Source organism: Bubalus kerabau, chromosome 17 (genome assembly GCF_029407905.1).
Source record: "Bubalus kerabau isolate K-KA32 ecotype Philippines breed swamp buffalo chromosome 17, PCC_UOA_SB_1v2, whole genome shotgun sequence".
In the NCBI taxonomy this organism is placed as follows: domain Eukaryota; kingdom Metazoa; phylum Chordata; class Mammalia; order Artiodactyla; family Bovidae; genus Bubalus; species Bubalus kerabau.
The window spans coordinates 46,574,236-46,591,837 of NC_073640.1; the positions used below are offsets into that span (position 1 = coordinate 46,574,236).

Sequence of the window (17,602 nt, forward strand, 5' to 3'; positions counted from 1 at the left end):
ACAATCTTAGGCACTCACCTTCTGCACACGAGCTGAACCAGCCCATGAACCGGCCCAGCTCTGAACTGCCCAGCTCTCCCCCTGCTCGTTCCTGACCGCCTTCAGTGGCTCACGTGACTGCAGAGCTCAGGCCGAGCTCCTCCGTGTGCCTGTGAGCCTCCCGGCCTTCCCAGCACCCTTGCCTGTGCCCTCCACCATTCCACCTGCCATTCCCCACGGGGGCTAAGGTGCCACCCTCCCTGCCTCCTCTGCCTCCAGCAGCAGTCCACTCGCTCAGATGCTGGTACCTCGACCAAAGGATGGCAGTGTCCAAGCTTCTTGGCTGGGTATTGCTAGGGTACTAGGTGGCTGGCACCTCAGGCTGGTAGCCTTCAGACAATAATTATCAGCTAGCATTTAATGGCACCCCACTCCAGTACTCTTGCCTGGAAAATCCCATGGACGGAGGAGCCTGGTGGGCTGCAGTCCATGGGGTTGCAAAGAGTCGGACACGACTGAGCGACTTCACTCTCACTTTTCACTTTCCTGCATTGGAGAAGGAAATGGCTACCCACTCCAGTGTTCTTGCCTGGAGAATCCCATGGACGGAGAAGCCTGGTAGGCTGCAGTCCATGAGGTTGCACAGAGTCGGACACGACTGAAGCGACTTAGCAGCAATAGCAGCAGCAGGCAAGAATACTGGAGTGGGTTGCCATGCCCTTGTCCAGGGGATCTTCCCAACCCAGGGACTGAACCTGGGTTTCCTGCGTTGGCAGGCGGATTCTTTACCGGCTGAGCCACCAGGGAAGCCCTGCTGTGCTTCACTCATATGACTGAATTTAATCCTTCTAAGACTCTTAGGAGAGGTGCACTCAAACTTAGGAGAAGCGGGGTTAAGGAACTGGCCAAGTCTCATGCCACCTGAAAGTGACAATGTCCAGGGGCATTTAATGCCCACCACAAGCCAAAAACCACTCTAGGAGCTTCACTCTCTCCCAGCCACCACCTGTGCTCCAAGTTCATGTTCCAAGTGTGCCAGTTAACACTGCCTTTAACTTCCAACCCCACCTTTATTGCCTGCTCCTGTTACTGCAATGGCTCTCCTTTGTCTGGTGGCGCAATAATAAACTGCACCAGTAGAGGGTGCAAAAGAGACACTGGAGGAGGAAAGGGCTTGGGTTCCTCATTCCACGGGGCACGTCTCCATCCTGTCTCGTGTCCTGGGTCCCTCTTTCTCCCTCCTCTCCTCCCCTCTTTCTAGATGGCCAGCAGCACTTCCCCACAGGCGGCTCCTCCTGGAACTCCCCAACAGATGGCAGCCTTCCAGTGAATTCTGTTAGCACCACACCTCAGCTAACTTCTCCACCTGCCAGCGGGCCAGAGCTGCACCCTTGGGGGCCCTATGTTAACTACATAGGAAGCAGCTGTTCCCACTGTCATTCCCATAGTCTTTAGATTTATTTCTACCCCTTAATAGGCAATCCCGTTACAGTTAATAATTCTTGACATTAAACTTTCCCGGTTCAAATCACCATGGACTTTCTTTCCTTTTTTTATTTGGCCACTCAGTTCCCCAATCAGGTATCGAACCTGGGAAGTTCACCAGGGAATTCCCTCACCAAGTATAGATACTTTCTGTCTCTTGATTAGTTCTGACTGATAGTATGATGCATCAGGCTTTAGAAAAATAATGCAGACATTGGAAAGTGGATGGATATGTATGAACATAAGGAGATATTCAGGGCGTGTTATAAGATTTTTTTTAAAGGTAATTAAATATCATGTATGTACATACACATTCTAAGCTGTTAAAATTATACTTGATGGAAGTACAATTATGTATATTTAACTTCATGTATTTCTGCATTTTTTACAGTGAGAAAGTATTAATTCTAAAAGAGACATACTTTCTACTTGAACTTAACACACACACAGATTTTCCCACAAGGATAAAATATGCTGTCTAACCAAGTGGCATTTTCTGGCACAGGTATTAGAAGGCTGGCATTCTGTGTTCCAATCAGTCCCCTTGTGCTGACTTATATGAGAGTCTCCTTGGGCCCTGGGCTTCCATAGTGGCTCAGACTGTGAAGAATATGCCTGCAATGCAGGAGACCCAGGTTAAATCCCTGGGTCAGGAAGATCCCCTTGAGAAGGGAATGGCTACCCACTCCAGTATTCTTGCCTGGAGAATCCCATCAACAGAGGAGCCTGGCGGGCTATTGTCCTATGGGGTCGCAGAGCTGGACACGACAGAGTGACTAACACTTATCTTACTTATCTCCTTGAGCCCAAGCAATTCCCTGAGGGTCCTGATAAAGTAGTTATCGGTGCCCACTACATGCCAGGCTCTCCTTCTCACTTCTCAAACACAAGGCACATATTAGGAAATGGAAAACGGCCTTTGCTATTAATGAGCTGAATTCTCTCACTGTGCCAAATGAAATATACAAAGGTATGCCGTTCCAAAGCTGTACTATAAATATATCCATGCGTTCATTCACCCAAATCACCTGAAGTGACAGGCAGCCGTGGGCCAAGCCCTGCTCCAGGCCCTACAGCCAGCCTGGTGAACAAGACAGACAAGCTCACTCAGCCAGCCCGAGGAGCTCACTGCACGCCCGTCCCACATGGCACTGGTCATGGGTGCAGAGAGGAAGGAGCACGGAGCTTCAGAGCCTGAGCCCCGATGCTCCCCCAGGGATCCTCTCACGACTGACAGAATGGCAAAATGGACGTCAAAGTGAAGGCCTTATGCATTAAAGACAACCAAACACCCACGCAGTCATTTTCACTGTATCCCAGGAAGAACAAAGCTCAGGGATATTATCACTTAAAATCATGGAACCACGGTATGGAGGTGCAATGGTTATATGTTCCTCCAAATTAACCAATATTTATGGCCATAAAATGCTTTTACATGAAATTTTTTAAAAACAATTTTTACCTTTTTCTTGTGTATTCTCTGATGGAATAGATGAGCCTGGAAACCCATCTTGTTCAGAAATACTTTCCTCATCTTCAGTGTCCACCCCGTGTGATGATGGAACCTTTTCCTTACAGAAGACAGAGAAACAACACGTGGTAAGTACTTCTGTATAAAACTTCCTCCCAACAAACTCAGCTGTCTTATTCCATACCCTCTCCACTGCTACCTCCCCTCCAAGACACCCATGGGTCCCTCAGGAAAAGCCCAGTGGCAAAGGCAGTGACATCCAAATCATGCTCAAGCCAGCGGTCCCCAAACGTTTTGGCACCAGGGACCGATTTCATGGAAGACAGTCTTTCCACAGATGGAGGTGGGGGGTAGGGGATGGTTTGGGCAGTAATGCAAGCCACGGGAACAGCAGATGAGGTTTTGCTTGCCCACCCACCGCTCACCTTCCGCTGTGCAGCCCAGTTCCTAACAGGATAGTCCGCAGCCCGGGAGTTGGGGACTCCTGGCCTAAGCCATAGAGACCTTCACAGCTATGCTGCACCGCATCCCACCCCCTGCTACCTAGGCACCTGCCTTCCCCATTCCTGCCAGGGACCAACTCAGGAAAAGGAGCTGCCTCCAGCCTGCTCTGTGCAGCACCCAGTACCACCGTGCCCTGGTGCTGATGCTGCGTTGTTCACCTCTACATGGGGCAAGAGCTGCCGACCTGCCCTGTGAGAACCCTCACCAAGGCAACTGTGTGGGATCGGGGCCCATTATGCTTGCTAGCTAGGAGGCCACTGTGAGTGTTTCCTGATGGAATGGGACTCTCCCCCACCACTGTCCGTGAAAAACTCCCTTGCAGGGTCACAAATGGTAGAGCTGCCCCCCACAGACCTGTGAGCCAGGTCTGGGACCACCCCGATGAGCAGGAGGCTGCCTCACTGGCAGGGCTCTGGGAGACAGGGGTGTGAGGACACAGGCTGCCCTCAGGGAAGAGCAGAGAACCAGGTCTTGTACAATAAGCTGAGGCTGGTGCTCCCTGGGTGGCTTCCCTTCCACTATCCTGACTCTTCGTAAAATCCTGCTTATGTGATCAGCCTGGCTTAACTGTGCTGTGCTGCAGGCCATGGACGTTCCATCCCCATGGCTGGGAAGGGGGCAGCATTGACCAGCAAGATGCCCACAAGAAGGGGCATTTCAGGGCCAAAAGCTAAGGCTCACAGGCCCACCAGGCTGGGGGTAGAGGGCTGGGGTGATGTGGCTCAGAGCTGCAGAAAGGTCTCGCACTCTATTCATCAATGAAGAAATTAAAAAGAAATGGATCTCTTAAGCTTTTAGCTCCTAGGGACCATCTGCCTTGTTTACCCTGTCAAAGGTATATTAAGCTACTCACTTTTATTTAGGAAGTATGAAATGCTAAGGCGACTCAAATACTATCATGAAAAGTGAAAGTGAAAGTCGCTCATTTGTGTCTGACTCTTTTCGACCCCATGGACTATACAGTCCATGGAATTCTCCAGGCCAGAATACTACAGTGGGTAGCTGTTCCCTTCTCCAGGGGATCTTCCCAACCCAGGGTTTGAACCCAGGTCTCCCACATTGCAGGCTGATTCTTTATTAGCTGAGCCACCAAGGGAAGCCCAAATACCATCATAACGATACCCTATTATGGAAAACTGCTTGTTAGTATCTACTAGTACGAAGGCTGATCGTACCTTATGGCTGATCATGCCTTATGATTATACATACACCACTCATCAGTATATATGAGTGGTACATACCCACCACACATGAACGTTCATAGAGCACTCTTCCTAAAAGCTCCAAACTGGAAACAACCAAATATCCACCCTTAGTAGAGTAAATAAGTTACTGGATGTTACAGCTGTCCCATGGGATATCACACAGCAATAAGAATGAACCAACAACTACCACAGAATGACAGAAGACTCTTAAAAACTCCAAAGCATACATAATGTATGATGAAAGTCACAGAATCTCTAGAATGTGCTGTGTGCTTAGCTGCTCAGTTGTGTCCAAATTCTTTGTGACCCCATGGACTGTAGCCTACCAGGCTCCTCTGTCCATGGGGATTCTCCAGGCAAGAATACTGGAGTGGGTTGCCGTTTCCTTCTCCAGGGGATCTTCCTAACCCAGGGATCAAATCCAGGTCTCCTGTATTGCTGGCAGATTCTTTATCATCTGAGCCACCAGGGAAGGACAAAACTAATCTAAGGTGATTTTTCTAAGATATAACCTGCGCTTGGAGTCAGGGCAGTGGTTAACTCTGGGGGAGCAGTGACTCTTCTCAGTCACAGAGGACTCCGGCAATCTAGCAGTATTCTTCTTCTTCTTTTAATCTGGGTGGAGGCTACTTTGCAAAAATCCACTGAGCTGTACAGTTACAGCTTATGTGTCTTTTGTGTATACGTAATACGTCAATAAATAAGCCTAAAGAATTTGTGACAACATTCTAGAAACACTCTAAAGTTTTAATGCAAAGCATTGTTAAAACTCCCAAATACTTCAGAGTGTGAACATGACCTGGGTAACTAAAACAAAAGCTGTCTGGGTGCTGAAGCGAGAGAGGTGGAGGCCGGTGCCCCAGCCACAGTGCTGCCATCCCCGTGGCCAGGAGTGGCCTTTCCCGCATCCGTCTGCAGCCCTGGCCTAAGCGCCTTCACTCTCCTCCTGGGGAGGACGCTAACTAGGATTTTAAAGAGTAAAATGGAGTGAAGTAAGCCAGAAAGAAAAACACCAATACAGTATACTAACGCATATATATGGAATTCAGAAAGATGGCAACGATAACCCTGTATGCGAGACAGCAAAAGAGACACAGATGTATAGAACAGTCTTTTGGACTCTGTGGGAGAGGGAGAGGGTGGGATGATTTGGGAGAATGGCATTGAAACATGTATAATATCATATGTGAAACGAATCACCAGACCAGGCTCCATGCAGGATACAGGATGCTTGGGGCTGGTGCACTGGGATGACCCAGAGGGATGGGATGGGGAGGGAGGAGAGAGGGGGGTTCGGGATGGGGAACACGTGTACATCTGTGGCGGATTCATGGTGATGTATGGCAAAACCAATACAATATTGTAAAGTAAGAAATAAATAAAAGAAATGGGGATTTCAAAAAAATAAATAAAGAGTAAAATGTACATGCTAGAATTTACAGGGTGATTACTGGTGGGGGGGGAAGCTGGTATAACTTTAAGCTAGTTGAGGGAAAGAAATATAACCAAAAAATCCATCAATCCAAAAGAATGAAAGGAGAAAAAAAGAGAGCAATAGCACAAGCAGGAGAAACAGACATGACAGGTTTAAACTCAAATATACCCATGAATACATTAAACATAAAAGAGCCAAAAGCTCTAGTAAAAAGACAAGAAAATTTTGTCAAATTTGGTTGACAAAAACTATATACTGCATTGAATTATAAACCTTTTTTGGCGGGGGAGGGGGTGGTGTACGGTGTGTGCAATATGTGGGATCTTGGCTCCCTGATCAGGGATCAAATCCTTATCCCTGGATTGGAAGTGCAGAGTCTTAACCACTGGACCACCAGAGAATTCCCAAATTGTACACTTTAAATGGATGAATAGTATGATATTAATATGTGAATTATATCTTGGTAAACGTAAAGGAAAAACAACTAGATGCTGTTTATAAAACACAGCTAAACATACGGATGTAGGAAGGTTAAAATTAAAGGATAGAAAGAAATACACCGTGCAAATATCAAAGAAAGATGGAGAACGTCAGACGAAAAAGACCTTAAGGCAGATCACATTTTCAGAGATAGAGAGGGTCACTTTACAGTGACAAACTGCTCAATTTACCAGGGAGGTAAGATTTGAAATTTGTACACACCTAAAAATGTAATCAGATGTAAAATAATACATCCTCCCTGATTTCACACCCACACAGTTCAAACGTTAGCCTGTGGGATCTTTTCTCACCCGGAGGTGAAAGCGCAGTACTGGGAAGCTGGCAGCTCAGCAAGGGCGCCTCAGTGTCTAGATCCCCGTGACTGTGGGCTGAGCTGACTGTACAGCCAGCGCTGGTGACCCTGGGGACGCAGAGGGTCCAGCCCCAGACAGAGCTGGCACCTTCCCAGGAGCCTCTCCTCAGATCAGTGATGCCAACGTTGGAGCCCCACCACAAAGACACACTAAACAGACCCGACTGGTGGAGCAACAGAGGGGTCCAGCTGGCTCCACCCCGGGGTGAAGTCCAGGCAAGAGCGTGGTCAGACTGTGCAGAGAACCAGGTAACTCGGGGGTCGGGGTGGGGCCACAGGCAGCTCTGATCTGTAAGGTGGCGGGGCCTGCGGGCCTGCAGTGGGACCTCTATAGGTCTACAACATGCTGGACCTCCCCTGGTGTGGCATGTTACAGGGAACGAAACAAACGTTTGTGATCCATGCTTCCTCACTCTGTATGGAGGAGACCTCACTGCTAGAAGGTGGCAGGGTGCATTCTGAGCGGCTTTTGGAATCGGCAGGAGTGACAGCTTGGTGCCTGGTCTGTTCTCCTGGCCTTCTACTGCCACCAGCGGGGGTCAAGCTCATATAGAGGTGCTCACATTGCTAGAGCAGAGTCAGTGACCTGCACGCATACACACTAACCGTGCGGATGTGTATGTGTAAATACAGACAGGGAGACTGCAGGCACCTCAGCCCCGCCCACTCAGCAGTCAGTGCCCCTCCTTCTACCTTGCTGAGAGAACCCCGATTCTGTTTGGTGGAAGTAGGCTCGAATCACAGTAATCCTCTCTTCAGCCAGTAACCAGTCCAGGGATGGGCATGTGACCAATGAGCATCCTGCTGGCAGGCCTCTGGAAAAAGCATTCCCCATCATCAACACAGCACTGCCTGAAGGACCTTGCTTCCTTTTTCTGCGGGAAGAACCGGCTGCCTCTGGTGATCACAAAGAGCAGGCCAAGGGAATTTCAGGCTCCTGTGTTCAATCGGCAGCTGAAACAATTTTGGAATTGCCTACCTTTTCACTTTGTTGTGTGAGAGTTAAATGTCCATTATCTAAACCTTCTGTCTATTTGATTATTTGGAGGCAAGAAGATGATATAGACACAAAGTGACCACAGAGGCCTGTCCTGGAGAGAAGAGGAGGGATGGAGCAGCAGGGGCTAGGGGTGGTGTTTGCGTAAAAGCAGCATCAAACGTTTTTATAAGACATGGAAATCCATGTATACTTGGGTAACAGAAAATCTTAAAGAAACTAAAAGTTAAAAACTGCAGAGAGAACGGGGAAACTCCTAATCCTCAAGAGCAGCAGCAAGAGTCCCCACTATTCCTTGGTCTCCAGAAGTTTCTAGAGATAAATGGTTCACACCTGCATGAATGATTCCTCTCTGGACCCAAGCATATGGCAGATATTCAAATACCTGTCTGTGGGTAGTTGGTTGGATGAATAAATGAACAAATGAATGAATATATGGTATTTTATGACAAAATGTTCTGCAAATCCACAAACGCACCAATAGCAAGAATGTGTGACAGAGGAGCTCTAATACCATCTTATCAGTGATTCTATTTGGAAATGGTAGCAGGTATTTTGGGCTTCCCTTGTGGCTCAGCTGGTAAAGAATCTGCCTGCAGTGTGGGAGACCTGGGTTCCATCCCTAGGTTGGGAAGATCCCCTGGAGAAGGGAAAGGCTACCCACTCCAGTATTCTGGCCTGGAGAATTCCATGGACTATATAAGCCCATGGGGTCACAAAGAGTCAGGCACGACTGAGCGACTTTCACTTCATTTCACCAGGTATTCAGACTACACTCTCCTCACTTAAAACCTACTGAAATCAATTAAAAGAATGAAAAGAAAGAAAGAAAGCTTAGTCAATGGCCAGAAAACAGATACCAAACCTATGAAATTTGAAAGAGAGGGAAAATGTCAGAAGCCGCCAAACCTCCTCAGACTTCAGGAATGCAGACGCTCTGACAGCCACAAAGTGTCACAGGTTCAAAGGTTCAAAGTGATCCTCCGATGGGTGCGCCGACAGCAAGGATGTGACGGTCCCAGGAGACGTACAGTCATTCCCCCGGGGCAGATGGGAGAGCGGGCGAGGCTGAAGGGAGATGCTGAGAGAGCCCTCCTTTACCCTCCAGAATCCAACTCTGTACTCTCAAAGAAGCTAGAAACAGCACAGACTGACATGAGGAATAAAAGAAGAGACCCAGGAGATCAAGAAAAGTGATAATGCAAGACTTCCTGGTGGCCCAGTGGCTAAGACTCCACACTCCCAATGCAGGGGGCCCGGGTTCATCCCTGGTCAGGGACCTAGATCCCACATGCCCCAACTAAAGATCCCTTGTGCCACAACGAAGACCCAGTGCAGCCCAATAAACAAGCAAAAATATTTCTGCAGGAAAAAAAAAGTGATGAGGCCACAGAAAAACATGTGACATAAATCAGCAGAACTCAAAAAAGCAAAAGGCAAAATGAAATAAATACAGAGGTAAAAGTTATACTGTATGCATGCTCAGCTGCTCAGTCATGTCTGTCCCTTCACAACCCCATGGACTGTAGTCTGCCAGGTTCCTCTGTCCATGAAATTTTCCAGGCAAGGATACCGGAGTGGGTGCCAAGAAGCCATAAAACACAGTGACAAGGCGCTGAGAGGGATAAGGGTACACAGAGGAAATCACACAAAGTGATGTTGAGAAGAGAATGCAGGGACAAGGGATTAGAGAAAAGATACCAGACATGGAAGGCAAATAAAGGAGACCCAACAAATGCATATCTCGTGTTCCCAAAGGAGAACGGAATGAACCGACGATGAAACCAGTCAAAGATAAAATAAAAGAGGGGAGGAAAATATTTCCCAGAAAATAAAAAAAGGGAGGTGGAAAATCCATGTCTTCAGAATTATGTAAACTAAATTTCAGGAAAAAAGGACAGAAAATAATAAACACCATTGTTAATCCTAGTGAAATTACTGAACTTCAAACGATAAAAATGAACCTACAAAAGTTATCAGGCAGAAAAATCAAGTGACCTCAAATGAGAGAAGAAAGGCTGCAACCCCTTCTCTGCTGTTACTCTCCGCGGTGGTCTCAGAAAGGTTATATATGGTCCCACGCGGCCAAGTACCCTTCCTTCGTAACATTCATCATAATTCTAATCGATTAACTTAACTTTGGGACTAGGGAGCCTTGTACTGATTCTCCAGCACCTAGCACATGCCTGGTACTCATCAGATAGATGCTGGACAAATAGATGTCAAATTATTTACCAACCCAAAGACAGTGTCCACGCTGATAGTCCTTTACAGGATGGAGGCGCTGAGGCACAGGGAGGTTATCTGACTTCCCAAGTCATATACCTGGGAAGCAGAGAAGCCGGACTTGGACTCGGGTTTCTGATGTCCCGGCACTGCTCTTGTTGCTGGGCTCTGGTATCGTGCAAACTGACCACACATTCACACAGCCCGCTTCCCCTCCAGCCTTACTTTTTGTGGCACCAACAAGAAAACTGCTGAAAACAAGACTTGCTTTCCATTTGCTAGGCCATGTCTGGGAGGGTGCACACTTCGCACGAAGATGTTTGCCCAAACTACCCTGAAACACAGAGAGAGGTGTGAGGCAGAGACTTATACCCAAACTGCCTGACCTGGGCTGGTCTGTGTCCTTATCTTACTAGTTTTGATTGAAAAGAATTAAGGCATAAATTATTTACCTGAGATTACAAAATGCTTATAGTAAAACTAAGGAGCAAATTAGAAGTAAGTGTCTACAGTAAAAATAATAATTAAAAAATAAAAACTAAAACATACTCCATAGGCAGTGTCTCCTTCACTGCTAGCGCCATCTAGTGATCAAACAGCAGTTTTTTATGCGCCACACACCCATGCTCTTCAAAGATACGTATTTTAATCCTCAAAGACAAACAAAAGTCTTTAGGTCTAGCTAACAGTCTTGAGAGGCTCAAGGACTGTCAACACAAATTCTGATTCTAAACAGGAGAAACGGGTTGTCCTGATCCGAATCCTGCCTCTGCCACTGGGTGGTGGGCTGGATGATCCTGGGCAAGTCATTTATCCTGTTCTCTCACACGTACCCACACAGGTGTGAAGTAAATGAAATGGCATGTGTGAGCTGCCTGTGCACATGTGTGTGTGTGTTAGCCACTCAGCCATGTCCAACTCTCTGTGACTCCAAGGACTGTAGCCTGCTAGGCTCCTCTGTCCATGGAATTCTCCAAGTAAGAACACTGCAGTAGGTTGTCATTCCCTTCTCCAGGGAATCTTCCCGACCCAGGGATCGAACCCAGGTCTCCTGTGTTACAGGCTGATTCTTTACTGACTGAGCCACCAGGGAAGATACCAAATGCTCAGAAAAAGTCAACGTGTCTTCTTCCCCTTGGGGTACTAATCCTGAGACTGTGGGAAACAAATCCCTTTCCAGCTTCAGGGCCCTTTCATTCGTTCCTCTGCAGGTTATGATGAGACCTTTCAACCGCAATCACTTACTAACACTCCACCTCTGGCTCCACCCCTGGGCTGCACTGAGGAAAGGCTTTCCTCTTGGCTGGCGTGTGCCGAAAGGTGGAGACCTGCACCCACACACTGCTGCTGGGAAGGCAAATGGGAACTACTGCTTTGGAGAACAATTTGGCAACACCCACTGGGATACACGTATCAAGTGTGCAATGGAATAATCTAGATGTTCACCAGTAGGTGAGCAGATAAATAATGTGTATGCAACTCAAAAAACTACAAACCTGAGAGGAGGAAAGATGGGTTCCTGTATGGTGACCTTTGCACAATTAAATATATATACATATAGTAACAAATTTGTTTCCTGATATTTGCAGCAAAAGAATAAAAACAGACTTCCAGAACACACCCCAAATCCAGGAGGAGATGGCCTTCCAGGGATGAAGCAGATGGGAGACAAAGATTTCAACCCTAACCATAGTTTTCTTTTACTAAAAATTGGAAGGAAAAAAAAAAAAAAAAAAGATAAGATGTCAGTACTTGCTCATCCTGGAGAATGAGAACACTAATGAGTTACATTATGCTCTATATCTCAACTGTGGGGGTGCCTGGCTATGGAAAATGCACCTGTTGAGCTTTAATAGACGGCGTCAAACAGTCCCCCCGACAATGGTGGTGCCAACTCCCACTCCCACGGCTTCTCCGCATCCTCTCTAATCCTTGGCACTGTTCGTTGCCTTGCTCTACTTTCCAAATTTTTAAAGCAAATTTCTGTACTGTACATGGGTCCTTGAGCCACCAAGACACACTGGCCTGAAAAATAAAATTTTATGTTCGATTAACAACAAAGGAGCTTGTGGAGGTCACTGTTATCTCTCTCCACTCAGGTAAATGTGGCAGCAAGCTTCACTCCCAATTTTCCTAGCACATGTCCACAAGAGTTGAGTGCTACAGCTCTACCTATAGTCTGGGTCCAAAATACCAGCCAGGAAGTGTGCAGCCTTGAGGGGTGGTGGGCGCTCACACAAGCCTTTCAGAGCACTGCAGGAGACCTTTTTGGGCTCTTGGCACCTGTCTGCCTATCCAGGGCTCTTTGCTGTGGAGAAACCTAACTCTGCATGTTAAAGCCTGTATATGCTAGAAAGTGATGGCTAGTTTCTGAAATACATAAGGATTCCACAAAATAATTTCCCTAGGACCATCTAAAATGTAATTCAAAGTAGTGGAGGATAATCAATAGAAATAAAATCAGTATGAACATAGTTTGACATTGCAAGTCTTTAAGTAGAGTCACGACAAGTAACATGTTATAGTGATGGTGAAAAAGAGAAAAAAGAGAGAAAGGAAAAAGGAATTACGGTGTTGTCTTTTGCCATTAAAGAAATGGTGCTATTCCAGCTTTCAAAACCCTGGGAACACAAGAGTTTAAACCAGGGCATGTGGCCAACGGTGGAGAACCAGGCTCCTTCAACCAGAGAGGTATCTCGGCTCCCCAGCATGTGAAGTGAAGTCACTCAGTCATGTCCGACTCTTTGCAACCCCATGGACTGTAGCCCACCAGGCTTCTCTGTCCATGGAATTTTCCAGGCAAGAATACTGGAGTGGGTTGCCATTTCCTTCTCTAGGGCATCTTCCCGACCCAGGGATCAAACCCGGGTCTCCCACAATGCAGGCAGACTCTTTACCATCTGAGCCACCAGGGAAACCCCCTACAGGGCTGAAATAGAACCCAGGTCACCCAGCCAGCCAGAGATGAGCGCATGTAAGAGCTTGAACGAGACACTCACACATGCACCCTAAGAATGTCAGCTACTGTGGAGAGACACGTGATGATGCTCCTTGTCAGGCATGAGTCTGAAGAAACACTGCAACGTACACATACGGAAAAGTGACAGGAAAATCAGCTCAGGGAGGGGGCAGTCAAAGGACAGAGCAGGATGACCAGCACTGGATGGAAACCTACGTTAAAGACAGGAAGACGTTTCTCTCTGTTTCTGAAAAATTTGTCTTGAAAGATAAAGGAAGGAGTTTTAAATTTTGGGCTTCCTGAGTAGCTCAGCTGGTAAAGAATCCACCTGCGATGCAGGAGACTCTGGTTCAATTCCTGGGTCGGGAAGTTCCCCTGGAGAAGGGATAGGCTACCCACTCCAGTATTCTTGGGCTTCCCTGGTGGCTCAGACAGTAAAGAATCTGTCTGCAGTGCAGGAGACCTGGGTTTGATCCCTGGGTTGGGAAGATCCCCTGGAGGAGGGCATGGCAACCCGCTCCAGGATTCTTGCCTGGAGAATCCCCATGGACAGAGAAGCCTGGAAGGCTACAGCCCACGGGGTCACAAAGGAAAGAGCAGGATGACTAGCATCAGATGGAAATCTATGTTAAAGACGTGAAGATAGATGTTTCTGTTTCTGAAGGACTTGTCTTGAAAGATAAAGGAAAGAGTTTTAAATTTTAGCCTAATAAGGTAGAAAATGAGACTGGACCAATGATAAAAAATAAAAAATAAGCCCCCAAACAACAAGCCACTAACAGCCGAAGAGAGAAAAGGGACCTATTTTCTAGTGCACTCGGTACAATTTCCTGTGAGTTAATGTCAGAGTGTAGAAGAAACGCTAGAAGGCAGGAAGCACCTGGTTTCTGTGTGGCGCGGCATACATGGCGTCGCAGAGACTTCCCTCTTCCTTGCGAGCGCTGGCGTCTCCAGACTGCCTGCGGCTGGACGACAGGTGCGAGTCAGTGTCCTCGTCCTCCTCATAGCCCAGCATTTCAAAGGATGGCAGAGAAGATCTTCTTCCCGTTTCATTCTGCCAGTGTGGTCTGTATTAGAACATTCAAGATCAAGATAAAGAACAAGCCGCTTAACACCTCACACTGGTTTATATACATGTAGTAAATGCACCGCCTCCAAGTCCCCCTGTGACGTACTGGGACCACACGACAAAACAGTCAGCAGCTAAAGGGTGAAACCATCTGCTGTTCCATCTCTCTGTACACTGGTAGAATTTCTTTCCAGTTTTTCACCTAGATTTTTACAGTTATAATCACTGTATACATATACAATTTGCCTCCTTGTTAATAAGTCTTTAAAGTCAGACTCGAGTAGATACATCAGTTCAGTCAGCGATTCCCCTTAGGTTCCCTCCCCCCCAGTTTTTACCGACACAAACAGCTCTGCAATGAACATCAGCGTGCAATCTCTTCTGTATTGAGGATTCATCCCATAAAACAACCATATGGAGAAAGGCTGAGTCAAGCAGTATGAACATTTCACAGGTCCACATGCATCCACATAGAATCACTTCCCCAACCTGTGACTACATCAGTAATAATTGTCTAAAACTTGCCAAAAGAATGTAAGTGAAGTGAAACTCGCTCAGTTGTGTCTGACTCTTTGCAATCCCATGGACTGTATGGCCCATGGAATTCTCCAGGCCAGAATACTGGAGTGGGTAGCCTTTTCCTTCTCCAGGGGATCTTCCCAACCCAGGGATTGAACCCAGGTCTCCTGCATTGCAGGCAGATTCTTTACCAGCTAAGCCACAAGGGAAGTCCAAAGAATGTAAACCTCACTGCAAAAATGTGCATTTCTTACTGAGACTGGGTGTTTTTCCATATATTTGTGTGTGAGTCTTGGTTCTTCTACTGTGAATTGTCTGCTCATGTCCTTTGTCCCTTCATCTACTCTGATTCTAGTACATCCATTCCAATATGAAATGAACTTATCCACCTACAAATATTAAAACTCTGACTTTGTATTTACTAGAAATATTTTCCCAATTCTGTTGATTTTATTTTGGCTATGTAAATTTTTTTAACATACAGATGATTTAAAACTAAAAAATTTTTTTTAACCTTCCAAATTCTTAGCTCAGAAGTAAACAGTAGTCATCTCCTTCTGAGAGGTTTGATTAGACTGGATATAGGATTTCGTGACATTTCTACGTATATACAAATTAAGCCTTTCATTCAATAGGAATGTTTTGGTGCATGAATTACGCAAGGCTGAAACCTGATTTTTTTCTAATGCTGCTAACGAATAAACTGTTGAATCCTGTCCTTTCCCTTTGATCTGTGGGGCTGCCTCTATTAGAGTTTCAATATCCCTGCAAACAGTAGGCTCACCTCAGGGCATTCTTGTGCACCTCTTATCGCTGATCCAACACTCCTTTAACTACTTCAATATGCCTTAAAATATGCTGGGGCTAACGCAGCCCTCCCTGAGTCAACATTCTTCCCCTCCAGATACCCTTTTACGGTCTTATCTGATTATTCTTTTCAGTGAATTTCAGAATCACTTCCTCATCTTCAGCTCTTATTCAGCCAAAGTATAAATTCTCAGCAGGAGAAAAACAGGCTATACTCAAACATCTCAAAAATGGAATCAAGATTAAAATGCAAAAACCAAAAGTATAAACACATCCTGCTGCTACTGTTAAATAGCTTCAGTCGTGTCCGACTCTGTGCAACCCCAGAGACGGCAGCCCACCAGGCTCCCCCGTCCCTAGGATTCTCCAGGCAAGAACACGGGAGTGGGTTGCCATTTCTTTCTCCATAAGTGTAGCTCAATCAGTGAAGAATCCACCTGCAATACCGGAATCCATCTGCGATGCGGGAGACCCGGGTTCAATGCCTGGGTCTGGAAGATCCCCTGGAGGGGGAAATGGCAACCCACTCCAGTATTCTTGCCAGGAAAATCTCATGGACAGAGGAGCCTGGCGGGCTACAGTCCATGGGGTTGAAAGAGTCGGACACGACTTACCAACTAAACCACCAACATCCTAGAAGGAAATATGTGAGCATTTGTATAACGCTGCAATAAGGAAAATCTTTCTAGATTTTATAATAATGTCAGAACTACAAACAATGATACTTCTTACTACATAAAAAATATAGAATTTCTTGGTATGTTTAAAAAAAAAACCCTCAAATATCAAAATTGAATACACACAGCAGATAAAAGTCAAATCTGGTGATGTAATCCCCACTCCAACCCCACGAGCTCTTAAAGCATCTTCTCACTGCTCCTCGAGGAGACTCCAAAACTTGGAACAGGACGCCAAAGGTCCCCTAAACCTGCCCACTCCTCCAGCACCATCTCAGATGACTCCCCACCTCACTTGACTCCTCCCAGCCACAAATATCCTCCTCTTCAGATGCTCACGTGTGTCCTCCTCCTTCTTCTCTGTCTAAAAAGCTCATCCCTGCACCATGCTTCATTCTGAACTCCAAAGCCAAATTTGCCTGTTACTCCAGGAGTACATCAAGGCTATATACTGTCACCCTGCTTATTTAACTTATATGCAGCATACATCATGAGAAACTCTGGGCTGGAAGAAGCACAAGCTAGAATCAAGACTGCTGGGAGAAATATCAATAACCTCAGATATGCAGATGACACCACCCTTATGGCAGAAAGTGAAGAGGAGCTAAAGAGCCTCTTGATGAAGGAGAAAGAGGAGAGTAAAAAGGTTGGCTTAAAGCTCAACATTCAGAAAACGAAGATCATGGCATCTGGTCCCATCACTTCATGGGAAGTAGAGGGGATAACAGTGGAAGCAGTGTCAGACTTTATTTTTTGGGGGCTCCAAAATCACTGCAGATGGTGACTGCAGCCATGAAATTAAAAGACGCTTACTCCTTGGAAGGAAAGTTACTCCTTGGAAAGACCAACCTGGATAACATATTAAAAAGCAGAGACATTACTTTGCCAACAAAGGTTCGTCTAGTCAAGGCTATGGTTTTTCCAGTGGTCATGTATGGATGTGAGAGTTGGACTGTGAAGAAAGCTGAGTGCTGAAGAATTGATGTTTTTGAACTGTAGTGTTGGAGAAGACTCTTGAGAGTCCCTTGGACTGCAAGGAGATCCAACCAGTCCATTCTGAAGGAGATCAGCCCTGGGATTTCTTTGGAGGGAATGATGCTGAAGCTGGAACTCCAGTACTTTGGCCACCTCATGCGAAGAGTTGACTCATTGGAAAAGACTCTGATGCTGGGAGGGATTGGGGGCAGGAGGAGAAGGGGACGACAGAGGATGAGATGGCTGGATGGCATTGCCAACTCGATAGACATGAGTTTAAGTAAACTCCGGGAGCTGGTGATGGACAGGGAGGCCTGGTGTGCTACGATTCGTGGGGTCGCAGAGTCAGACACGACTGAGCGACTGAGCGACTGAACTGAACTGAACTGCACCATGCTGACCAACTCCCAGCCCTCAGGCCATTCCCAGCTGGTTCCTGTA

The 17,602-nt window shown here is 46.6% G+C and overlaps 1 protein-coding gene across 3 annotated transcripts in view; it reads right to left on the bottom strand.

The window, feature by feature from the left end:
* Nucleotides 1-17,602, bottom strand: part of CEP89 (centrosomal protein 89) — an 80,489-nt gene that overhangs the window by 50,449 nt on the left and 12,438 nt on the right. For all 3 annotated transcript variants that reach the window (XM_055553435.1, XM_055553434.1, XM_055553436.1), the window contains exons 4-5: nt 13,995-14,181; nt 2,927-3,035 (exon numbers count right to left, since the gene is read on the bottom strand). In XM_055553435.1, coding sequence (XP_055409410.1) covers nt 2,927-3,035; nt 13,995-14,181 — 296 coding nt within the window. The remainder of the gene's footprint in view (nt 1-2,926; nt 3,036-13,994; nt 14,182-17,602) is intronic.